At 42.5% G+C, this 25,278-nt stretch overlaps 1 protein-coding gene and 2 long non-coding RNA genes across 4 annotated transcripts in view; 1 reads left to right on the top strand and 2 right to left on the bottom strand.

Moving 5' to 3' along the window:
• Nucleotides 1-587: 587 nt before the first annotated feature.
• Nucleotides 588-2,048, bottom strand: LOC120048071. Its single transcript, XR_005476965.1, has 3 exons — nucleotides 1,261-2,048; nucleotides 857-1,041; nucleotides 588-764 (listed from the first exon to the last, which is right to left on the bottom strand). It is a non-coding gene; the product is annotated as an uncharacterized LOC120048071 (long non-coding RNA).
• On the top strand, nucleotides 1,674-10,326 carry LOC120048061. Of its 2 annotated transcripts, none has more exons than XR_005476964.1 (4): nucleotides 1,674-1,923; nucleotides 9,540-9,777; nucleotides 9,888-9,948; nucleotides 10,120-10,326. It is a non-coding gene; the product is annotated as an uncharacterized LOC120048061 (long non-coding RNA). The 2 variants fall into 2 exon arrangements; XR_005476963.1 differs by having other exon boundaries at nucleotides 1,689-1,923; nucleotides 9,617-9,777.
• Nucleotides 10,327-10,432: 106 nt separating this feature from the next.
• LOC120048052 (granule associated Rac and RHOG effector protein 1-like) overlaps nucleotides 10,433-25,278 on the bottom strand; it is a 47,693-nt gene continuing 32,847 nt past the window's right edge. The window contains exons 3-14 of the mRNA XM_038993743.1: nucleotides 23,396-23,608; nucleotides 21,036-21,176; nucleotides 20,600-20,695; nucleotides 20,301-20,462; nucleotides 17,304-17,462; nucleotides 15,821-15,918; nucleotides 15,383-15,508; nucleotides 14,128-15,164; nucleotides 12,870-13,035; nucleotides 12,430-12,567; nucleotides 12,210-12,288; nucleotides 10,433-12,025 (exon numbers count right to left, since the gene is read on the bottom strand). Of these exons, the coding sequence (XP_038849671.1) occupies nucleotides 11,714-12,025; nucleotides 12,210-12,288; nucleotides 12,430-12,567; nucleotides 12,870-13,035; nucleotides 14,128-15,164; nucleotides 15,383-15,508; nucleotides 15,821-15,918; nucleotides 17,304-17,462; nucleotides 20,301-20,462; nucleotides 20,600-20,695; nucleotides 21,036-21,176; nucleotides 23,396-23,608 (2,727 nt within the window). The 3' untranslated portion in view covers nucleotides 10,433-11,713. The remainder of the gene's footprint in view (nucleotides 12,026-12,209; nucleotides 12,289-12,429; nucleotides 12,568-12,869; nucleotides 13,036-14,127; nucleotides 15,165-15,382; nucleotides 15,509-15,820; nucleotides 15,919-17,303; nucleotides 17,463-20,300; nucleotides 20,463-20,599; nucleotides 20,696-21,035; nucleotides 21,177-23,395; nucleotides 23,609-25,278) is intronic.

The following is a 25,278-nucleotide window of genomic DNA, read 5'->3' as shown; positions in this document are numbered from 1 at the left end:
AGTTTTGGCTCTGGCCTCTGGGGAGAGGGGCACCTGCCAGTAGCCACTGCAGAGGTCTAGTGAGGAGAACCAGGAGGACCCCCTAACCAGGTCCAGCGACTCATCGATACGTGGTACGGGGTATGAGTCCTTCCTGGTTACCTCATTCAGCCGCCTGTAGTCCGCACAGAACCTCAGCTTGCCCCCCATCTTAGGAACCATGACGACTGGCGCCACCCAGGGGCTGTCTGAGGGCTCGATGAAGTCTGCCGCTGCATCTCCAACACAGCCTTGTCTGCCGCCTCCTGGCGTACCAGCGGGATACGGCGGGGACGCATCTTGATGGGTCGAGCATCACCTGTGTCGATCTCATGCTGCACCAGATGAGTCTGACCCACCTCTTCCTCACTCAGCGCAAAGCTGTCTCTGAATTCAAACTACAACTGCCACAACCGTTCCTGCTGCTCGGGGTCAAGACCAACACAGTTCCTCAATTTGTAAACTCAATCCTACTTCTGACACCAATGTAATGACCGGACTAGATCATAAAGGAGGAATTGTCCAGACAGAGGAATGAGTTTAAGAATTGACGGTTTATTAACCCAACTTCACACAGGCTACTGTTTGGCTGTTGCCCACGCCAAATAAATGAAGGATACTCCACAAACCAACCGTGACCTTCTCTTGTGAAGCCCTGGTTCTCATTGCACAATCATAAACGCTGTCCCTCATCACGTTAATTTCGTTGACATCTCATTAACTTCAGCAGTGTTTGGAGGTCAACACTAAATAAGACATTCAGAAAAACAAAGCTCAGATACTTCTCACAATTCATCTGTAATAACAAGACATTTAATTATTTACAGGGATGACTTACTCATTGTCATCACCAACATCAACAGAAGAGTGTGGTGAAGGTGGACGATAAGCCTCAGGGAATGGTGGAGGGGAGGCCACAGGAAGTGGTATAGGTGGAGGGGGGCCACAAGAAGTGGTGCAGAAGATGGGGGGGGGCACAGGAATAGGTGCTGCCACAAGTGTAGCCTCGTTTGTAGAAGTAGTCTGTAAAAGGTCATTTAAAGGCTTATACATTTCAAAGACATGGAGAAAGCAATAAAGCTGTCAAACATAATGTAATTGCGTTCTGAAAATGATTTACAGAAAAAAAAATGGAGCCGCATGCATCACTCACTATAGAATGTAATCAATGTGTAGGTCAAGAAGACATTTTAAGGATGCATGTAGCTCTATTTTTTAAATAATATTTTCAATATGTATTACATTCAACAAGCAGACGGTGTTGTTTTCTCCTCCATGGTCCGTCCTAACTCTGGAGGGAACACCATATCTGGAGACAAGCATTCATGAAGCAATCCAACACAGTACTGCTGCGATTGTTGCTGGAAGCACGGAGAAACAACAAAATGGAAGTTCCTTCTCGCCATCTTCAACTGTGATGTTGTTGCATCAAACTGACTGTACATCGATTTCATGAAAGGAGGAGCTAGGGAAATTGGCGGGTAAAATTAGCATATTAAAGAACGCGTTAAATTAGCGTTTGTAGGTGGATATTTAGCAGCTGTAGACATTAATTTGACATGTGCAGGACCGCTTGCAGCCGTTTATTTAGCACATTTGCACGCGCTTATTTGACACGTGTAGGCGTTAATTTTGGGTGTGAAGACGTTAATTTAGCGCTTGCACCTGCTTACTTTACACACGCAGCATTAAAACTTTCGCGTTTTGACCACGTACTTTCAGACCCAAACGGCGTTCCATACGTTTTGACCACGTGCTTTAAGACCCAAACGGCGTTCCATATCGTGACGACAGAAAATCCCAGGCGGTAACGTCTATCATTCAATGTAACTCAAAATGTCTGTTGCCTTTGTACCGAAAAGACATAGAGGAAAAGCTCAGATCAACCAAGAAACCATCCAAATAGTAAGTAACGTTAGCTATCAGTTTGGTTATGTTAAACCTATGTAGCATTTACCTAGCTAGCTAGAATGTTGGTTTGCGTTCTCGAATGTTTACAACTTTCTAGCTCATTCGCTAGCAGTACAGACCGAGGTAAAGTTGGTTTTATATTCGCACATTCAACAGACATTCAAGAGACATTCGCCAAAAGCAATTTAAAAATGTAAAAATCTACTAATTCACCGTTTTGAATAGAAATTCCAGTTTCGATTTTATAGAAATACATCAAATCTATAAAATTACATTTAAAGCGGTATAAATCAATAACTAATTCACCATTTGTCACAGAATCATCAAACTAGGTATGCTTTCTATAAACGTCTAGTATACTTTTACAACCTTTGCTTCTTTGAGTAGAAATTCAAGTTTTGATTTGATAGAAATACATAACATCTCATATTGCATTTAAAGATGAAGAAATCAATAACCAATTCGCTGATTGTCACAGAAAAAAGTGAAAATATGCATTTATTTGCAATAACTTTAAAGAAATGTTCATTTCAAGTGCAATTTGTTCTATATGAAGTTAGACAATGTTTACATAAAGTTGTACAACGTTTACAATCTTAAATTGTATGCCAAATCAATGTTCACATTTTTAGTGTAACAGTAACACATTTTAAAGTAGTTACAAGGCACAAACAGTCATTTATGTCTCAAATTTAATGGCAAAGAGGCCCCTTCCAATTGTTTTCTATTTTGGCTTTGTTAAAGTCCTTCTTTGTCATCCCCAGACAAGCTGAATGGTACCATCTCCTGAGGTAATAGATTCAACTGTTCAACACTTACAGCCAAATGTTTAATACCCCGGGTATTCCCAGAACACATTCTGGAAAGTCTGTAGATTCATTGGTCACTTTATTAGGTACAATCCCCTTTGCATCTGGAACAGCGTGAATTCAAAACTGTTGATGGAACTGGGAAAGGAGATGGACTGTTCAAGTTAAGTTCAGTTGGAGTTCATTAGTCAGTACAAGTTTTTGAACTTTTCTGAGTTACAAAAGACCATCAGACTGTGCTGTCATTTTACACATTCTAAAGTTCAAACAACAGTAACAGAATACCTGAATACTTCGCTGCATGCTTTAGTGTCTAGCAAGCCAAGACCACGGGACTTGGTGTATGTAGGAGCAATTTATTTTTGTGAATAGGGTGGTGAACCTAATAAAGTGGTAACTGACTGTAGATATCACAAACAACTCCTTTTGAGCAGTGTCTGTCTGTTATACGTTTGATCAATGGGTATAATGGTAAATCTGATCCCCAAGGTCCTCATAGGCTCACTTGGATATATAGAGTTTGAAGTAAAGAAAAAAATATGAAACTAGGACATTTGAACACTGGCAGAATTCTTTAATCCCCATCCATTCATATAAAATATGTATTTTAAAGTATAAATACCCTTCTAAAACCACTATTTCTGGACATTTTAAAAGGTTTGCAAATAGTTATTTCTGCAAGGAATGTGAATTGAAAGGGATATGGTAATACCTATGTAGGTGGCATAGTTTCTCCATTGGTATAATGGGTATAATGTGTGGTAGTTGCACACCTCCCTGCTGAATTATGTAGAGCTGATTTGGGCCAGTTGATATTTTTTTCATGATCTTTTGTGAAAAGCCCAATTTTCACATAGGGTTTGTGCTAGCAGTTTAAGAGAGAAAGAGAGCAAATAGCATAGGGACAGCCTGGTTGAAGTCGTAGTTTTTAATGGTTAGTGCCAGTAGATTGCAGAAGGGTTCACATACAGTTCAGAGGCAAATCATAATGTATACATTTAGCACAAAAACAAAACATGTACTGTCCTTTTCTTATATTTGTGCTTCTTTTTGTTATCCATCCTCTGGTATCTTTCAATACCCATGCTAATATGTATATACGTACACTACCTTTCAAAAGTTTGGGGTCACTTAGAAATGTCCTTGTTTTTGAAAGAAAGCAAAACATTTTGTACATTAAAATAACATCAAATTGATCAGAAATACAGTGTAGACATTGTTAATGTTGTAAATGACTATTGTAGCTGGAAACGGTTTGTTTTATGGAATATCTACATAGGCGTACAGAGGTCCATTATCAGCAACCATCACTCCTGTGTTCCAATGGCACGCTGTGTTAGCTAATCCAAGAGTTTATCATTTTAAAAGGCTAATTGATCATTAGAAAACCCTTTTGCAATTATGTTAGCACAGCTGAAAACTGTTGTCCTGATTTAAAGAAGCAATAAAACTGGCCTTCTTTAGACTAGTTGAGTATCTGGAGCATCAGCATTTGTGGGTTCGATTACAGGCTCAAAATGGCTAGAAACAAAGAACTTTCTTCTGAAACTCATCAGTCTAATCTTGTTCTGAGAAATGAAGGCTATTCCATGTGAGAAATTGCCAAGAAACTGAAGATCTCGTACAACGCTGTGTACTACTCCCTTCACAGAACAGCGCAAACTGGCTCTAACCAGAATAGAAAGAGTAGTGGGAGGCCCTGGTGCACAACTGAGCAAAATGACAAGTACATTAGTGTCTAGTTTGAGAAACAGACGCCTCATAAGTCCTCAACTGGCAACTTCATTAAATAGTACCCGCAAAACACCAGTCTCAATTTCAACAGTAAAGAGGCAACTCCGGGATGATGGCAGAGTTGCAAAGAAAAAGCCATATCTCTGTCCAGTGTCTGTGTTATTTTGCCCATCTTAAACTTGTATTTTTATTGGCCAGTCTAAGATATAGCTGGTGATCTCATTCATGTTTCAGTGCCATTTGCCTCGAAGCAAGCATAGTAGTTTAGCTTGTCTGGTAGGCTCGTGTCACTGGGCAGCTCTCGGCTGTGCTTCCCTTTGAAGTCTGAAATGGTTTGCAAACCCTGCCACACCTGACGAGCATCAGGCCCAGTGTAGTACGATTCGATCTTAGTCCTGTATTGACACTTTGCCTGTTTGATGGTTTGTCGGAGGGCATAGCGGGATTTCTTATAAGCTTCCGGGCTAGAGTCCCGCTCCTTGAAAGCGGCAGCTCTAGCCTTTAGCTCAGTGCGGATTTTGCCTGTAATCCATGGCTTTTGGTTGGGGTATGTACGTACATACGGTCACTGTGGGGATGACGTCATCGATGCACTTATGGATGAAGCCAATGACTGATGTGGTGTACTCCTCAATACCATCGGAGGAATCCCGGAACATATTCCAGTCCTGTAGCTTAGCATCTGCTTCATCTGACCACTTTTTTATTGATCTAGTCACTTGTTCTTTCTACTTTAATTTTTGCTTGTAAGCAGGAATCAGGAGGATAGAATTATGGTCAGATTGGCCAAATGTAGGGCGAAGGAGGGCTGTGTATGTATGTGTCTCTGTGTTGCGTAAAGGTGGTCCAGAGTCCCCCAGTTGCACATTTAACATGCTGATAGATATTTGGTGAAACAGATTTAAGTTTCCCTGCATTAAAGTCCCCAGCTACTAGGAGCGCCGCCTCTGGGTGAGCATTTTCTTGTTTGCTTATGGCGGAATACAGAACATTCAATGCTGTTTTAGTGCCAGCCTCTGACTGTGGTGGTATGTAAACAGCTACGAAAAATACAGATAGTATGGTCTACAGTCGTGGCCAAAACATTTGAGAATGACACAAATATTAATTTTCATAATGTCTGCTGCCTCAGTGTCTTTAGATATTTGTCAGATGTTACTATGGAATACTGAAGTATAATTACAAGCATTAATTGACAATTACATGAAGTTGATGCAAAGAGTCAATAATTGCAGTGTTTGACCCTTCTTTTTCAAGACCTCTGCAATCCGCCCTGGCATGCTGTCAATTAACTTCTGGGCCACATCCTGAATGATGGCAGCCCATTCTTGCATAATCAATGCTTGGAATTTGTCAGAATTTGTGGGTTTTTGTTTGTCCACCCGCCTCTTGAGGATTGACCACAAGTTCTCAATGGGATTAAGGTCTGGGAGTTTCCTGGCCATCGACCCAAAATATCAATATTTTGTTCCCTGAGCCACTTAGTTATCACTTTTGCCTTATGGCAAGGTGCTCCATCATGCTGGAAAAGGCATTGTTCGTCACCAAACTGTTCCTGGATGGTTGGGAGAAGTTGCTCTCGGAGGATGTGTTGGTACCATTCTTTATTCATGGCTGTGTTCTTAGGCAAAATTGTGAGTGAGCCCACTCTCTTGGCTGAGAAGCAACCCCACACATGAATGGTCTCAGGATGCTTTACTGTTGGCATGACACAGGACTGATGGTAGCGCTCACCTTGTCTTCTCCGGACAAGCTTTTTTTCGGATGCCTCAAACAATCGAAAAGGGGATTCATCAGAGAAAATGACTTTACCCCAGTCCTCAGCAGTCCAATCTCTGTACCTTTTGCAGAATATCAGTCTGTCCCTGATGTTTTTCCTGGAGAGAAGTGGCTTCTTTGCTGCCCTTCTTGACACCAGGCCATCCTCCAAAAGTCTTCGCCTCACTGTGCGTGCAGATGCACTCACACCTGCCTGCTGCCATTCCTGAGCAAGCTCTGTACTGGTGGTGCCCCGATCCCGCAGCTGAATCAACTTTAGGAGACGTCCTGGCGCTTGCTGGACTTTCTTGGGTGCCCTGAAGCCTTCTTCACAACAATTGAACCGCTCTCCTTGAAGTTCTTGATGATCCGATAAATGGTTGATTTAGGTGCAATCTGACTGGCAGCAATATCTTTGCCTGTGAAGCCCTTTTTGTGCAAAGCAATAATGACGGCACATTTTTCCTTGCAGGTAACCATTGTTGACAGAGGAAGAACAATGATTCCAAGCACCACCCTCCTTTTGAAGCTTCCAGTCTGTTATTTGAACTCAATCAGCATGACAGAGTGATCTCCAGCCTTGTCCTCGTCAACACTCACACCTGTGTTAACGAGAGAATCACTGACATGTCAGCTGGTCCTTTTATGGCAAGGCTGAAATGCAGTGGAAATGTTTTTTGGGGATTCAGTTCATTTGCATGGCAAATAGGGACTTTGCAATTAATTACAATTCATCTGATCACTCTTCATAACATTCTGGAGTATATGCAAATTGCCATCATACAAACTGAGGCAGCAGACTTTGAAAATTAATATTTGTGTGATTCTCAAAACTTTTGGCCACGACTGTACAGCTTATCATGAGATGCAATAACTCAAGACTTCCTTAGATGTCGTGCACCAGCTGTACATAGTCCGCCGCCGCTGTTCTATACTGCCGGTACAACCAGCCAGCTGTATGTTGATAATGTCATCGTTCAGCCACAACTCCGTGAAGCATAAGATGTTGGTAGTTTAATCTTGTGCATAGGTCATTGATTTTATTCTCCAAAGATTGCATTAAAAAGCAGTCATTTACAACATTAACAATGTCTACACTGTATTTCTGATCCTTTTAGATGTTATTTTAATGGACAAAAAAATTTGCTTTTGAAAAACAAGGACATTTCTAAGTGACCCCAAACTTTTGAACGGTAGTGTATGTTATGGTTCACTCTTAGTTTTCCTTATCTCCACTGTCGAATGTCCATGTTGATCCTCTTGGTTGTCTTGATCAAACTACCTGTCTGCTTTGTTAGTCAGGCCTGACCCCTTCATCCCAGTTTTTTCCCCCTGTAATCTAATTTATGACTGAAGATGCAGAATTTTATACCCGTCTAACAGGGTATAACTGACTCGTTGAAACTTTGATCACACACCCTCTATCAAATCAAAACTGGAATTTTTACTCAAAACAAAAGTTTTAAAAGTATGCTAGACATGTATAGAATAGATCATACCTAGTTTGATGTTTCTGTAACAAACGGTGAATTAGTTATTGATTTATACAGCTTTAAATGGCATTTCATGTATTTCTATAAAATCAAAACAAATCAGACATTTATAGAATAACTTCTTATGGCTGCATGGGCAGTATTGAGTAGCTTGGATGAAAGGTGCCCAGAGTAAACGGCCTGCTCCTCAGTCATAGTTGCTAATATATGCATATTATTATTAGTATTGGATAGAAAACACTCTGAAGTTTCTAAAACTGTTTGAATTATGTCTGTGAGTATAACAGAACTCATATGGCAGGCAAAAACCTGAGAAGTTCCACTTCCTGTTTGGATTTTTTCTGAGGCTGGTAGATTTTCAACCAAGCTCCCATTGAAATTACAGCGAGATATGGATGAGTTTTCACTTCTTACGGCTTCCACTAGATGTCAGTAGAACTTTGTCTCATGACTCTACTGTGACGGGGGGGTCGAAGGAGACAGGAATGAGTCACCACTGCCATGAGGTGACCGTGCTTTGACCACGCGCGTTCACGTGAGAGGCAGCTCTGTTCCATCGCTCATCTGAAGTCAATGTAATTCTCCGGTTGGAACGTTATTCAAGATTTATTTGAAAAAGATTGATTCAATACATCGTTTGACATATTTCTACTGACTAACGGAACTTTTGGACATTTCGTCACATTTTAGTGAACGCGCTTTGTGACTTTGGAATTGTTTACCAAACGCGCTAACCAAAGTAGCTAATTGGACATAATCGAACAAATCAAGCATTTATTGTGGACCTGGGATTCCTGGGAGTGCATTCTGATGAAGATCATCAAAGGTAAGGGAATATTTGTCATGTAATTTCTGGTTTCTGTTGACTCCAACATGGTGGCTAATTTGACTCTTTTTCTGAGCGCTGTCTCAGATTATTGCATGGTTTGCTTTTTCCGTAAAGTTTTTAAAAAATCTGACAGCGGTTGCATTGAGGTATATCTATAATTCCATGTATTATCATCTACATTTATGATGAGTATTTCTGTTGAAACGATGTGGCTATGCACTATCACTGGATGTTTTTGGAACTAGTGAATGTAACGCACCAATGTAAACTCAAAGTTCATATTTATATTAAAAAATCTATCAAACAAAACATGCATGTATTGTGTGACATGAAGTCCTATGAGTGTCATCTGATGAAGATCATCAAAGGTTAGTGATTCATTTTAGCTATATTTCTGCTTTTTGTGACCATCTTTCGCTGGAGAAATGGCTGTGCTTATTGTGACCTAACATAATCGTTTGTAGTGCTTTCGCTGAAAAGCATATTTGAAATCAGACACTTTGGTGGGATTAACAACAAGATTACCTTATACATGTTTCTTATACCATTTTAGTCTGAGGAATTTTAATTATGAGATTTGTTGTTTTGAATTTGGCGCCCTGCACTTTCACTGGCTGTTGTCATATCATCCCGTTATCGGGATTGCAGCCATAAGAAAACTCATACCTAGTTAGATTTTTCTGTCATAATCAGTGAAAACGTTTATGATTTATATAGATGTTTATCAAATCAGAACTGGAATGTTTACTCAAAGCAAAGGTTGTCAAAGTATGCTAGACACTTATGGTTTATTTTATATCTATTTTTATGTTTCTGTGACAATCAATTAATTAGTTATGGCTTTTGGCGAATGTCTGAATATAAAACCAACTTTACCTCGTGGCAGTACCGCTGGTTTGCTATTTGGCCTACATATCATACAAGGTAGTAGCTTTGGTAAACAAGTTGCCAGCTGTAACAGTTTTTTTCATATTTTCCAACTTTCAGTTGCATCAGAGTACATGCAAAAAGGACGAGCAATGGAATGTGTAGTCAGTTCAACGTCATCCATTTATTTTCCCTAGAGTTGATGTCAACCCTTCTCCTGGAGCTACTGGGTTTGCAGGTTTTTAACCAGCTCTATACGAACACACCTCATTCAGAGTGGCGTAGCTGTCTAAGGCACTGCAGTCCAAGTTCGAATCCAGGCTGTACCTGGGAACCATAGCAGACGCCAGCCAAACATGTATGTTTTGTCCCTCAATGAAAATGCAACCAGCTGCATTCATTGCTTGACTGTTTCAATTGTTTGTTGATGTTAACCAGTGACAGGTTGCAAATTGACTCCGATTCCAGTTTTCAGATCCCCACCAATGGAGAGGTACCAACATTGACATAAAGCCATCATACAAAATGGGTAATTTCCTCTGAATTGATTCACATCTTTTATTTTATTGAAAATAAATAAAGTGTGCTATTTTTTTTCTGCCCAGGAGTTCTTTCCTAACCTAGTGCTGTAAAGTAACATGGGGTGCATTTAATAGTTTGGGCATACGGAGCTGTCACAGAATATCATTACTCCCAACAGGTCAGTTCGTGAACAAATCGCCACCAGCATTGGGTCCCAGAATTGTTAAGTTTGAAATACACTACGACGGGTAGCCTTGGTCAATGGCTATTATACTGACAAAGGATTTCACTTAAGGTCCACTGAATGTGCAACAGCCTGTCACCCCTCAAAGAAAAGGATCATACTGTAATTTGTCATAGAAAATAAACATTCAATTGCTAGTCATTTTTATTATTTTTTTGTTGTTGCATTGCTGGTACACTTGGGAAGATTCAGTTGCCAGCTCAAGAGAACAATAAGCAACATAAGCCAAGCAGTCCCCCTTCATATCTTCTGTCAGGGTAACATTTTTTTTTTTTTTTTTTGTAGATGCCACTAGTTAACCATTTTGACACAGCTGAAAGATGCTAATGGTTACAGTCCAAGGTCTATAAAGATGAGAAAAAAGGCAGCAAAAGTTTGGGAAACACAGACAAAGCAACACACCCTATATTTTGATTGTGCAAAGCACAGAACTATAAAAAGATATATTTATGTATATACAGCAAACAAATCTCTGTAAACATGGTAAGTATGTTAGTTTTCAGAAAACATGGTGTCATTTCATAAATACAGGCAACATTGGCATCCGCAAACATCAAAAATTTAACATTCTGGGCATTTAAATACAGCCCGTAGCCATAGAAACATGGGCTAAAAAACACCCTACTCAATGTTTTAGTGTTTATAATGGCATATTTGGTAACCTTTAGATATATGGTGTAGTTAAACTCTGTACTAAAGAAATTAATGTGCCTTCATATCTTGGGGGGGGGGGGGGGGTTGTAATATGGTATAACATGTAAGAAAATACAAAAATAAGATTAATACTGTCAATATTTGTACACGAAAATATTGTATTTTAAAAGGAACAAACATTAGGTTTATGAGTTAGTCATTCTGAAGCGAACTGCCAAATCGGGGAAAGAAAAGGAAATGAATGCGCGTTTTGATCAAAGACTTTCCCTAGGACTCGTAACTTTAATCTGACTTCTCTCAGCACCATTTATCTTCTGAACAACGCTTTGGTTGGAAAATAATATTGTGAAAGTGCTATTAATACCAACATGGCACATAGTTACTGCTATATATTTTTTACTCTGTCAGTTGCTGAAAGTTATTTTTTTCAATTGCAATGTTTTATGTATGCTGAGCCTGCTCAAAGCCTCTTAATAAAAAGTAGTAAATTATTATTTATATTTCAACTTCAGTAATTTACAAGCTATGGAACAGTAGATGTTAGCTGTAGTCTGAGTCATCTTACATGAGATTTGGCAGTTACAGCATAGAATTATGGGGGAAATTGGAGTGTCTCGTTTAGAGCCCACCCCCTACAATCTTATCCCTTACATTTTCAGAAGGAGAAGAAAAGTGGATGATGGCCATGCATGTCTGAGGAAACAGTCTGCCTGATAAAGTTTATACTATCTGCTGCCAGTAGGACATGCAGTTTAGACTGTCTTTCAAATAGGGGGCAATGGAAAAATACATAAAATGTTAAGCCAGTATGAACAATTCAATTTTATATTATTAATATTTTACCATACCAATGGACTCATTTGTTTGGTCTGTATCAGTACTGGTGAAGGTAGGAGGGCCTGTGCTCATGTTTGATGGGGAAGGATTTAAAGCCCTTGCTGATGGGTTTGTGCTGCTGTTGCTGCTGGGTGTAGTGAGAGAAGCCAGAGGAGATCCCGGTGGAGGGAGGGCAGTCACTGGCAGTGGACCACACCGGCGACTGTAACATCTGCATGGAATCACACCATTGGCTGGAAGGGATGTTCATCTGGTACAGGGAAGAGCTTGGATTGGGCATGGTGTTGTGTTGAGTGTGAGCGGAGTGCTGCCATGGGGCCTTTGGCGGCCAAGTTTTTGTTTTGCTTTCCTGTGGAGTAGAATGGATGGAAATGGGAGTTGATCAATACAAAATCTTTAGCAAAAATACATAAGGGGGTAAATGTTAACATTTAAAGGGATTCAAAATAAAATAAATGTAGTGAATAGGGGCTTACATTTTCTGGCCCAATTACTGTGCTGCACACAGACTCCTAAGTACACTCTTTCCTTACCTGGTTATTATCATCTCCCAAGTGATGGAGGGGAGGAGAGGGCAGGGTACACACCTCATGCTCACCACAGCTGTGTTTTCTACAGGCAGAAGCAGAGACATGAAGCTCTACAGCACAATATCAATAGTTCACTTCATGAATAACAAAACAGGTTGTAGGGAAACCAAAAGAACAGTAACACACTATGGTGTACGTTTAACACATGGTGACTCAGTTGTACCTTCTTTGTTTGACGGCGGCAACAAGATCAGGTCCAGAGAACATGGAGAACAAGCTGTCCCCATTGGCTGAGGATGTCTCATCACTGGAGCTGGCAGAGTCTCCCTGATTGGCTGACCAGCTGCTGTTGACCGCCTCCCTGTTTCACATAAGTGGCATTCTCAGTCAGAACTATTTGAAACACTATGAACATCTTGTTCTTACAAATCGAACATCACTAAGAGGCATGTAAAATTGATTGGCATACTTTAGAGAGATGTTATATACAAAGAGGTGTGAATAAATTGTACTAGTAGGCATGTGTCATGTGAGATGGAGTGGTGTATAGAGCCTTGAATGAACATACCCTGTAGTACTACTTTGGGCGGACTATATAGAGCCCTATGCCATATACAGAGATGTGTGTATCAATGAGATGTTAGGTGTGATTGGGGAACGTACCCTTCGCTGTAGTACTCTGGGTGGGACCAGGTCCTGTGCTGCTCATCAGAGACGGGCCAGTTGCCGCGGGTGTTGCTGGGTCGACGGATTTGCTGCACCTGCCGTTTCTGCTGCATGGCCTGGCTGACTCCGGCAACGTAACGCGCAAACTCGGGGTCAGAACCAACTGCATATGAAAGGGAGAAAAAAAAAAGTTCAGTTTGACATCCTCAGCTTTTCTCTGTGTGTTTGCACTCCACAGCTCAAACCATTCAGCAAGACTGTCTAGCATAGCAGAAAAATCACAATAGGTGTAAGTCAGCTGAACACAATGGCCTCCACTCTGAAATAAAAAGCGTCTGCTGCACTGTAAAAACAGTAACTGACACATTGTAAATTCAGCATAACATTTAAAATGACAAATCAGAACTGCTGGGGGGGGGGGGGGTGCAGGGGAGAGCTGCTCACTGTCAGACACAACAACCTACATTTACAGTGCATTTGGAGAGATTCTAGTAAGGTCCTGTAGTTCAGAGTTTTTGAAAATGTATCTGAATGAGAGATGTGGCTATAAAGGATTTTCACTTGCACCTGATAATGGCCGCTATTCATTCAGGAAATCATATGGAAATCACAGAAACTAGATCATACATTTTTCTGTCAGCAAAATATCACCACCCCAAATGGCTTTAATGGTTACAATGAGATTATGTAAGCACATCTCCAAACCACAAAACCCCAAGAAAAATCAAAAGCAACATATCCTCTCCAGGCATAATGACTGCAGTGCTAAACAGTAGTCTCCCTTTTCCTTCTCAGTCTTTAATGAAACAGCCCAGTCAACACAGCTCCAAGCCCCACTGCTGACAGTTCTCTCCTACCATGGAATTCCTGGAGGCTGTGAGCTGCCTGCCTCACCACCACAACCCAGACAGTCTACTGATAATGGGGAGGGGGGGGGGGGAACACCATCCTAAAGGAGGCCACTTTTCTTTATCGGAGGTCAAGACACTGGCTCTCACTTTGACCAACTTTCATTGCTATTATATGGAGCCTTTGTAGTTAACTGCATCCTTCAACATGACAATATGCAGATCACACACTGCTCTAAAGTGTAATCAACCACCTATGTTATGATCAGTGAGGAACACTGTAGTACCTCCCCCATTTCACTCTGTTCCAAAATGTTCACTCCCTACTGAACACCACCCACACATTAGTCAGAGGAACCCAGAGTGTTATCTGGGTTTGTGGATATAAGGGGGAAAAAATGACTCACCTGCAGGGTCAAAGGGCAAAGTGTCTCCCAGCACCCCAAACACACCCTCGTTCTGGTCCCTGTTGGGCCAGGTGTTGTTGCGAGGACCTTGTGGTTTCTGCCCCAGCATCTCAGACATGACACTGTCCATGTAGGTGCTGACCAGCCCCAGGCTGTACAGGTCCGAGCTCAGGTCTGGGAGGCCAGGTGAGCCCCACTGGCCAATGGGCCCCAGGGGGGAGAGCCCTGCTGGGGGAGGGGGGCCCTGGGGATGAGGCTGCTGCTGGCTGGAACCACTCAGCCACTTACTTGGCATTCTCTGCTGGGGAAGAGCCTGGGGTGGAGGCTGTTGGGAGGGCAGCTGAGGTGGAGCATGCTGCTGCTGCCCAATAGGCTGGAGGAGGTGTTGGTAGTACTGCAGTGCCTGCTGGGAGGGCTGCTGCGGTGGTGGTGGCTGCTGCTGCTGCGGCATACTCTGGGTAGGGGGCTGCAGTGAACTGTGGGAGACCGCTTGGGAGATTGGGGTTCGGTCGGTGGCGCCGCTCGGGGGCTTCAGCTCGGCGGCGTTGGCAGACGCTACAGAGTTCCTCCTTTTGACCAGTGGGGAGGCTTGCTGGGACTTGCCCATGTTGAAACCTGAGAGAAAGTCAATGACGTCCTGCATCTCCTGGTCCGTGGGGAGGTTCATGCCCTGGTCATCACACACTGAACCGTTCTGGGGCTGGGTGGGGTCGAGGTTGCTGGACAGGTTGCCTAGCTGTAAGATGCTCTGCAGTCTCCCGTCTACTGCGTGGCCCAGGCTCTTGAACTGCTTGTCTTCAGAGCTGCTGCTAGAGAGCATGCTATGGGACGGGGTGCTGGGGATGGAGTAGCTGCCCCCACCACTGGACACAGAGCTGGAAGAGGCCTTCTTTGTGAATTTGGAAGTTAGCTTGGAGATAGTTTTGGGCAGGCCACTGTAGGCTTTGGAGCCATTTCCAGAAGGCAGGTCTACCTGCATCCCGTAGTCAGGGCTCTCCCGCTGTAACTGCATCTGAATGGTAGGCAAGGCCTGTTCTCTGTGGAGGGAGACGATAATAAGCATTCAATGGCATGGAAAATTACAATAGCTAGCTAGCGTTTAAGATTTTCTTTCGGGGCAAATGTAAACTAAAGCTTGAGAATGAGAGCTACACCTCTGTCAGCCCATGCCAATGTGAACACACAGCAGGTTGATTCTTTCTAGGAATTAAAAATGCAAACGTGAAAATGCCTTGGACAATACACATCCACTCACTTGCACTCCTTCCACCTATTGATGTCAAAGACGGCGGTATATAGCACGTCCACCAGGCCGAGGGTCTTCTCTGGGTCCAGACTCCGCTGCAACAGAGACATGGTGGCTGGGTCCTCTTTCAGGCACCTACACACAGGACAGTCAGGACACAGCACGACTGGCATGTCCAACATAATACAAATACATTTATAGGTCTGTTAATACTTCACTTAACTGTCCAAATATGATAGTTGATTGAGTCCAGTGTTGGCTTTTGTGGATAGAAAGTATGTAGTTTGCTGATTTAGCCAATTGTATGGCTAAGGGTTCTGAATACTTGGAATTCCCTTGCGAAGATAAAACTACTAAAGCAAGCCAAATTATTTTTTGGACCTGTAAAGCAAGCAGATTGTGGAAAAGCAGAGGGCAGAAGAGACAATTATGAATAATCCTACTCACCATGTGGAGGGTACTTGTACCACAACTCTGGAGCCCTCCAGAGCAATCTGTGGAGCATAGGCTTCCTTGTTCTCGATCTGAGCAGTGTCAACAACCACCTGTCCACAGTCAGAGAGTTGCATCAGCACAGCTTCTAATAGAATGCATTCACTCAGTCAGTTACGCTTGTGCAAGCAATTCTACAGGATTATATTGGCCCTTTTTATCTCGACTGACTGTAAGCAAAGCAGATATTGTGGAAAGAAATTGGTACGCTAACGCACCAGTCTCCTCTAAAATAGAAAATTGATATAATGAAATAAGATCTAGTACTAACTCTGCCCATAGTCAGAGCATGTGGGCAAAGGCAATGTAAGCTACTTTGGGTGAAAACAAATATCCACGCTTCCAGCCCAATATTTTCCAGTAGTTCTTTGAAAGAGGCAAATGCAACTGGGTCATGGGGAGGGAGGACCCTTCCTGTCTCACAGGAAGTCAGCCTATTGTCATTTATATAGCAGGTGTATCCTCAGGACCCCTGGGCAGTCAAGAGGGCTGAGTCAAGGCCTGTGAGAGAAACATACCGCCACACCCACCAGGTCCCTGACTCACAAGCAGAGAGAGTGAAAAACGAGAGCGAGATGCAGCAGCATAGGCCCACAAAAAAAAGGAGAATTGGCCAATTTAGATGTTGGGAACTTAAATTAACATCCCAGAAATAACAAAGCCATTTTCACTGTCTAGCAGATCCGCTCTATGAGTAATGTTAAGAGAAGGTGGTATGCTGCTATGCAGGCTCCCACTGTCTGTGTTCTTCAGAGCTCATAACTCAGATAAGGAGTTCATGTAAAGCTCCCATCCACCACCAGGGTTTGTTTTACACTCAGCGCTGCTGATGGGTGGATAAGAACACTCTCCAGGCCTAACGCACTAAATATTACAGACCACACTGAGGAAATAAACAAAGTAGAGTAGGAGGACTGATGCTTTCTCTCTGTTGGCTGGGGGAGACTCGTTTCAAAGTGAACAGCCAAAGATCTGTTTGAAGAACCAACCAGATGACCCCATCCTTTACCCAGATGCTGCAGGAATGTTGGCTTCACTGTGTCTACAATGAGTTTGTTTACACCTCTTGGCCGTTCAAAGTAACCCAACATACCTTCCCATCATCTCAATTACACACCTCCCAAACAATGGGCTCTAGGTTACAATAGACTACAACTTGCAGCCTGGCCCGGAGCTATAATGTAGAGGCTTCACTAAGCAGAGGCTGTAGAGTTAGAGATCCCTGCCTTGGGCAGATTCACTATAACAAATTAAATATTCCTTTACCGTTTCATAAAATAAGTGAAGTTGGTTGAACCACATGGCCCTACTGCTAAAGCAAAACAATCCATCAGCTAATTTAAGTTGAGACAACAGTTTGTTGACATCTAATGAGACAAGTATTTTAAGCTGGGTGACTTGGCTGCCCTTGTTGACATCTTAAGTGCTTTGTACTCACCAGTCCCGCCTGAGCGAACAGTAACTGGACGGCGGTCTTGCAGGCCATTCTCCAGCTGGAAGGGCAGACCTGGTTGAGGACCTCAGTGACGGGGGAGTCGTCCCGGGGGGTCACTCCGTTCTGCCCCACTGCCTCTTTAATGAGCTGCAACATGGTGTGCTGAGGATACAAAACAGGGTGGCCGGTGTGAAAACACAAGACTTCTGCTGCAAGGCACTAATGTGGACCTGATAAAGATCCACTTTGGATTGAAACTAGAGGGCGACCGATTATGATTTTTCAACGCCGATAGCGATTATTGAAGGGCAAAAAAAAAGCCGATACCGATTAAATCGGCCAATTTTTTTTACATTTATTTGTAATAATGACAATTACAACAATACTGAATGAGCACTTATTTTAACTTAATATAATACATCAATAAAATCAGTTTAGCCTCAAATAAATAATGAAACATGTTCAATTTGGTTTAAATAATGCAAAAACAAAGTGTTGGAAAAGAAAGTAAAAGTGCAATTAGTGCCATGTAAGAAAGCTAACGTTTAAGTTCCTTGCTCAGAACATGAGAACATGTGAAAGCTGGTGGTTCCTTTTAACATGAGTCTTCAATATTCCCAGGTAAGAAGTTTTAGGTTGTAGTTATTATAGTAATTATAGGACTATTTCTCTCTATACCATTTGTATTTCATATACCTTTGACTATTGAATGATCTTATAGGCACTTTAGTATTGCCAGTGTAACAGTATAGCTTCCGTCCCTCTCCTCGCTCCTACCTGGGCTCGAACGAGGAACACATCGACAACAGCCACCCCCGAAGCAGTGTTACCCATGCAGAGAAAGGGGAACAACTACTCCAAGTCTCAGAGCGAGTGACGTTTGAAACGCTATTAGCGCCCGCTAACTAGCTAGCCATTTCACATTGGTTACGCCATCCTCATCTCGGGAGTTGATAGGCTTGAAGTCATAAACAGCAGAGCTGCTGGCAAACGCAGGAAAGTGCTGTTTGAATCAATGCTTATGAGCCTGCTGGTGCCTACCATCGCTCAGTCAGACTGCTCTATCAAATCATAGACTTAATTATAACATAATAACACACAGAAATACGATTCTTAGGCCATTAATATGGTCGAATCCGGAAACTATCATCTCAAACAAACGTTTGTTCTTTCAGTGAAATACGGAACCGTTCCGTATTTTATCTAACGGGTGGCATCCATAAGTCTAAATATTCCTGTTACATTGCACAACCGTCAATGTTATGTCATAGTTACGTAAAATTCTGGCAAATTAGTTCGCAAAGAGCCAGGGGGCCCAAACTGTTGCATATACCCTGACTCTGCGTGCAATGAACGCAAGAGAAGTGACACAATTTCACCTGGTTAATATTGCCTGCTAACCTGGATTTCTTTTAGCTAAATATGCAGGTTTAAAAATATATACTTCTGTGTATTGATGTTTATGGTTAGGTACAGTCATGCAATGATTGTGCTTTTTTTCCGCAAATGCGCATTTGTTAAATCATCCCCCGTTTGGCATAGTTGGCTGTCTTTGTTAGGAAGATAGTCTTCACACAGTTCGCAACGAGCCAGGCGGCCCAAACTGCTGCATATACCCTGACTCTGTTACAAGAGAAGTGACACAATTTTCCTAGTTAAAAGAAATTCATGTTAGCAGGCAATATTAACTAAATATGCAGGTTTAAAAATATATACTTGTGTATTGATTTTAAGAAAGGCATTGATGTTTATGGTTAGGTACACGTTGGAGCAACAGTCCTTTTTCGCGAATGCGCACCGCATCGATTATATGCAACGCAGGACACGCTAGATAAACTAGTAATATCATCAACCATGTGTAGTTAACTAGTGATTATGATTGATTGTTTTTTATAAGATAAGTTTAATGCTAGGTAGCAACTTACCTTGGCTTCTTACTGCATTAGCGTGACAGGCAGGCTCCTCGTGGAGTGCAAAGGCAGGTGGTTAGAGCGTTGGACTAGTTAACCGTGAGGTTGCAAGATTGAATCCCGAGCTGACAAGGTAAAAATCTGTCGTTCTGCCCCTGAACAAGGCAGTTAACCCACCGTTCCTAGGCCGTCATTGAAAATAAGAATGTGCTTTTAACTGACTTGCTTAGTTAAATAAAGGTGTAAATATATATATATATATTTCTTGCCAAATCGGTGTCCAAAAATACAGATTTCCGATTGTTATGAGAACTTGAAATCGGCCCTAATTAACCGGCCATTCCGATTAATTGGTCGACCTCTAATTGAAACTTTTAATTTTTTTGCCAAATAAAGACATGGTGGAGCAATAGTGAGTGTGGGTCCTATTCATCTCTTCTAAAACACGAACATACACCAGAACAGGAAACAGTAGCAACTACAAAGTCCAGGGACTTAGTCCCCTCTTGTTAAAGTGTCTAGGCTCTCTAGTTTAAAGGGTCCTGATGAATGTGCTGTTTATTTCTGAATTCGGTAAATGGTGAGTCAGATAACTGACAGATAGTGTGTGCAATTATCATACAAGTTAGTTTTGTCCCACAGACTGGGGGAGAATCCATCTGTAAACTAACGAAGCAGATGCTGATTCTATCCAGACCCAAGGCATCAGATGTACCATGGAATAAGTGTTAAGACATCCACGTCAAAACATTAAAGCCTTGCCAAATACAAGACTCACAGCCCACGTAAGTCATCAGAGGTTGAAATGACCGTCTAAGTGGCTCTCATTTCCTAGAGAGAGCAGAGTGATCCATTCTGGTCAGCAAGGTCGGACTATGAAAGACTTAGGAAACCACCCATCACAGTAGCCTAGCGCCAGGTTGAGAGCGAGCCAAGGCCAGGGGTGTATTCAGAATGTTGCAGATAGAAATGTAATAAATAGAGCTGAATTCGACTCCCGAGCTGATGACACCCAATTTAACATGACAGACAATCATATGTTCTATGCAATATCTGAACATTCTATAACGTCAAGTCCTGCAGGGCATACCGTTTTCAGTTTGAGGTTGTCAGCCGCTGACTCGTTGAAGGACACTCCTTTGAGGAAGTGGGCGCCAATCTGCACAGGGATGGTGGGCAGCTCACATTGAATGGGCTGGGAGATGGTCTGCATCCTGCCAGCCTGCTGGGCCTCTGCCTCACTGCAGCAACCCTACATAGTAGAGCGAGAGACACAGGCGCAGACAAATAGGTTAGAGACAGGGTTTTGCCCTTATCACAGCCACTATAATCCAAGGCTTTACCATTCCTAATGAGCTGTAATACGTCCTGTGCTTAGAGTAAACATACCTGTAAAGCTGCCTCCACAGATTTGGGATTGAGGTGAAAGCCAGCCTTCAGTGCATATTCACTGTGGCCCATACTTTCTAGTGCTGCTTTATAAGCCTGGCAAAAGAAAATATAAAATAAATTTGTATAAACTCAACATGTAAGTCAGGCTGGCTATTGCTTCATTCAGTCCTTTCATATCCAAGCCATCAACACATTGATTTGAAGCAGCCCTTGTGCTGCAGGGCACTATTGACCCAGTCAGAAATGTAACCCTATTTCATATATAGTGCAATACTTTTGACCAGAGCCCTGATAAAAAATATTGCACTTTACAGGGAAAATGACCAGGAATAAGGCTCTGGTCAAAAGCAGTGCACAAGCCTATATTGGGGAACAGGGTGTCATTTCAGACATTGACCAAGGCTGTGGTGGTCCTGCGGGGAGCGCCATCTACCTGTAAGGCATTGTCGATCTTCATGTTGAGCTCCTTCAGATGGTGATCAGGGATGTTGGGGTTGTTGGAACAGAAGAGCTGCTGGACCTGGATGCCTGCCAGGCAGCCATCACGTCCCCTCTCCCTCAGACGTCCCGTGGCCTGGAACACAGCACAGTCTCAGGTCACATAGCAGTTTACACACAGCATCACATACCCTAGTACAACCCTTAGACACCCTGCATCTGCATTACAGCAATGTACACAATATGCATGAGAAAATGTGTCAGTGTTGTATTGTAAGGGAATGGTAAGTAGCTAGCTAACATCAACGTAAAGGAGTAACTAACCACCAAGTACACAGTAGATGTTAAACAAAAGGTGTGTACTAGAGTTATCATGGCTTGGCCTCGAGTTTGACTCGAGTCACAAATTTGATGACTTGACATAAAATAACTTGACTGATTACTTGAAATTATCTAGCCGGGGGGGGGGGGGGGGGGGGGGGGGGTCACGAGTGTGAAAAATACATATACCCTACCATTTGGATTTTATATACCTTCACCCATTTCATCTGGTTTCTAATATAGGCCTACGGTATTGCACTAAATTGTCATCTCAAAAACATCTCATCTGTGCTTCAGAACCAAAAAGTTGCACATATTGATTAATGACCAAACAAAAACAGAGTAGGCCTATGTTTGTATTATCCAGATAAAACACAGTTTAGAAATCTACTACAGAGGCATCTTTGCCAGAACAATAACAGGCAACCTGGAGATTTTCATATCTCAGATAGGCCTAGTTTGGGTGGCTACATGTTAAAAGATGGCTGTAACGTCGCACTGCATTCAATATTATGGGATGAAGATATAACATTCTGGCAAATTAATTACGGTATTTGTGAGGAAGAAAAGGGCTACCCAGTTGGCAACGAGCAATTTAGTGCAATACCGTAGACGGCTCTCCAAAGTGATAGCGTGCAGTGCAGACAGACCATGCTTTCCATCCGATCCTGCAACCCCTGCTGCATACAGGTAGGCAGTATGATACTGCTTGCTCTGGACTCTAGAGAAGTGACATCCATACCTAGTTGATATTGGCTGCTAACAATGACTTTCAGCTGCAAATGCAAAATGTGTAAAACACAGTTTATTTCTGTATGTTGCGTTTGAAACTGCATCACCGTTTATGGCTGTAATGACAAGCTACATTGGCGCAGGCATTGTGCGTGCATGTACATGCGTGGGGTCACGAGCTTTGAACCACTGCTTTTTGGGGGTTGCGGGTCAAAAAGTTTGAGAACCAATGAGCCAACAAACAGATTGACGATTTGCTGTAGAGCTATAGGATTTGGTGCAGTGCAAATGTCAAACTGTATGGAGAATGGATTTCCATAAATATCTTTGATCACCAAACAATTTAACTGTTTACTTTGCAGGCTTTAATTACTAGCATAGGCGTACTGGTTTTTCGGTTTGAAATGTCAAAATTGCTTGAAATGTATCATTTATTTATGAAGCTTGCATTTAGAATTTGTTAAAATTAATTGTTACATAATCAAAGTGTGTTGTAGACAAAATAATGGAAAGGGCTCTCTGGTAGCCTCGAACAGACATTTGTATTTGAACATGTATAGATTACATATTTTTTACTTGACTCGCCTCGCACGTAGAACGCACGACTTGGACTTGATTTGAGACGTGACCCGTTCTACTTGTGACTACTTGAGACTCGGACCTTGACTTTAGACTTGCTTGTGACAACAATAATAGTGACTTGGTCACACATCTGGTAGATTGTACATTTCAGAACAGTGTTGGGCCTAGATTTGTGAATAACTACTTCTATAGAGGGAGACCGACCGCCTCCCTCTATGGAAACTGCTCAACAGTGCAGTGAGGCCTGGCCTGGCCCAGCCCGGCCATATCGCAGCAGCACATTCCAGCAGGATATCCAGCCCCAGTCCCTCCAGGGCTTAACAGATCAATCAGGCCACTCACGATTCTCCATTCTGGCTCCAATGTTCAGAGCAAAGCTCCAAATGTGCCGGGGGGCTGTTATTAGCTACGGGATTAGCCAGCTAGCTCCGCTCACAAAACGGCCTCCATTTCAGTTAGCTAGGGTTTGTTTGGGGATGTGTAGGCTTAGCTTAAAGTGGAGGAGGGAAAACTAGCAATACAGGCTCATATACTGTATATACAAACTTCTCAACGGGAAATAGGAGGAAATTGTGGCTGGAATGGTAGCTGACTGCATTTCATAGGACTGTATAACAGTCAGCTTGTCACGTTTTGAACACATCCTATTTCCACCAGCTAGTCACACCATGAAGCTCCTTGGTGAGTCCTGGGGGCGCCCTGGCCTCCATGTCCAAATACCTCGGCTGCACCCTTCCATGATCGTGAGGCCTCCTCCAGCTCCGTCAGGGGCCCAGGGTAGGAGCTCTGGGAGCGGACATTGCTGCGTCGCTCCTGGGCCTGGGCGAGGGCCTCTGCCAGGCATGACTGGGCCACAGGCTGCACCTTCTGCAGGGCCTGGGATAGGAACTGGAAGTGCACCTGCATCACTGTTAGGAAGCACCGACCCAGCACCTGGAGAGAACACAACATTCAAAGGTTGTGATCAGGACAACATAGAAAATCAGGAACACTAGTCTATTGGTTTGGGGGATTGGTCAAGGTCAATGATGAATGAAGTGAGACAAGGCAGAAAAGCAGGAATTCACTATAATATCAACAACAAAAAAATCACACCCCTGACAAGATTACATTAGTGGGAGCCTTGATCATTCATCATTGTTTTCTAAGAACACTGGTTCTCAAAGCATATGGCCTTAGCATTCCTTGTTTTTCATTACTCAGACACTGTTACTTAAGTGATGTTGGCTTCAGTGACTTGGTTGTTTAAAAGTCTCCTTAAAAACAATTACATCTTTGAGAACCCTCAGAGTCCTCTTAAATCAGTCCTAAATAGAGTCACATGTATTGCATCAATTTACTGCTTAAAGATGCTCTTGTTTGAGGAAAACCCAGCTTGAGAACATGACATTACCCACAAAAACAACTTGTAAGAAAGTACATTGTGAAGGGCTATAACCCAAAAACAGTTCAAGGCTGGATAAAGGCTGCCTTACAGTGAGTCAGTGAAGAGAACTGTCTATTTAATAGTGCAATTTCAACTGGTTCATATCACTAGAACATTATGGAAAACATTTGACAGGCTAACATTGTACAAAAAAAAGCCACAGCTCAAGTTGTGGCAGGATGAAATAAAAAATGGCTCTATATCAAGGACATGTTCTGCTTGATAACACGTCCTCTCATTTTCCACACAACAACACCAGTCTACAGTGCAATGTTACCCCAGCAAATAACTTTCTACCATAATTGGGAAGCTCAGTTTGTGTTATAAAATCAGTCTACTCAGAGTCAAGGCCTAGCACTGTAGTCGTAAAGCACAACAAGCAATGCTTACAACTGGAAACAAAGTTTGCTCTTCTCCTTCAACTTAATAGTGGAGCAGATTTTTCCACATCATGATGGCACCGTTCCAGACCCTGTGCAATGGGTGATTCATATAAACAATAAGGTTCACATTTACATAAGTGAAGAAAATAATTGTAAAGGTGTAGGAGTCAGACATGTTTGTTTTCCAGTTAGCAAAAAGAGGAGCAAAACTAGAGCAACCGGACACCCCAGCCGGCTCACTGTGGTCACAGGGTTCTTTTCAGGTACGTGCTGAAAATATATTTTGGCTGAGTTGTTAAGGACAGAAATATGCCACCCTGTTTAAAAGCAGACAGGAACAACAAGGCTGGGCTGTCCTCATTCTTTAACACATCATGGGGGCACAGACACCGACTAGGCCTATACACTTACTGACCACTTCCAAGGCTAGGTCCAAACCCTTGAGCCCTCTTCAGCTCAGATTCTGAAATAGGACCAAATAACAGTTCACGTAAAGGAATTGGTCTTACATGCAGTATTAGTTCTGAACCATGAGTTATGAGGGTGTGAAATGCGTACTGCTTATGTTGGACTGCTAATCACAGTATAAACACTGGTAACACCTCACTCTCAAATGACTAATGCATACCAAACACTGGCTCAATGAATAATGATATATGAGATGGTCCCTCTTCCCTCATTTTCCTAATGCAGACTATCAAACAAATTGTAGGCTGTCACGGAATTGAGTGGCGAATTGTTTAACATAAAATCTCTTAGCGGTCAAATTGAGTCCACTTGATCAGTGAATGTAA

Source organism: Salvelinus namaycush, chromosome 1 (genome assembly GCF_016432855.1).
Source record: "Salvelinus namaycush isolate Seneca chromosome 1, SaNama_1.0, whole genome shotgun sequence".
Lineage (NCBI taxonomy): Eukaryota > Metazoa > Chordata > Actinopteri > Salmoniformes > Salmonidae > Salvelinus > Salvelinus namaycush.
The sequence above is the reverse complement of the archived record's forward strand: the minus strand, read 5'-3'. Positions and strand labels throughout refer to the sequence as shown.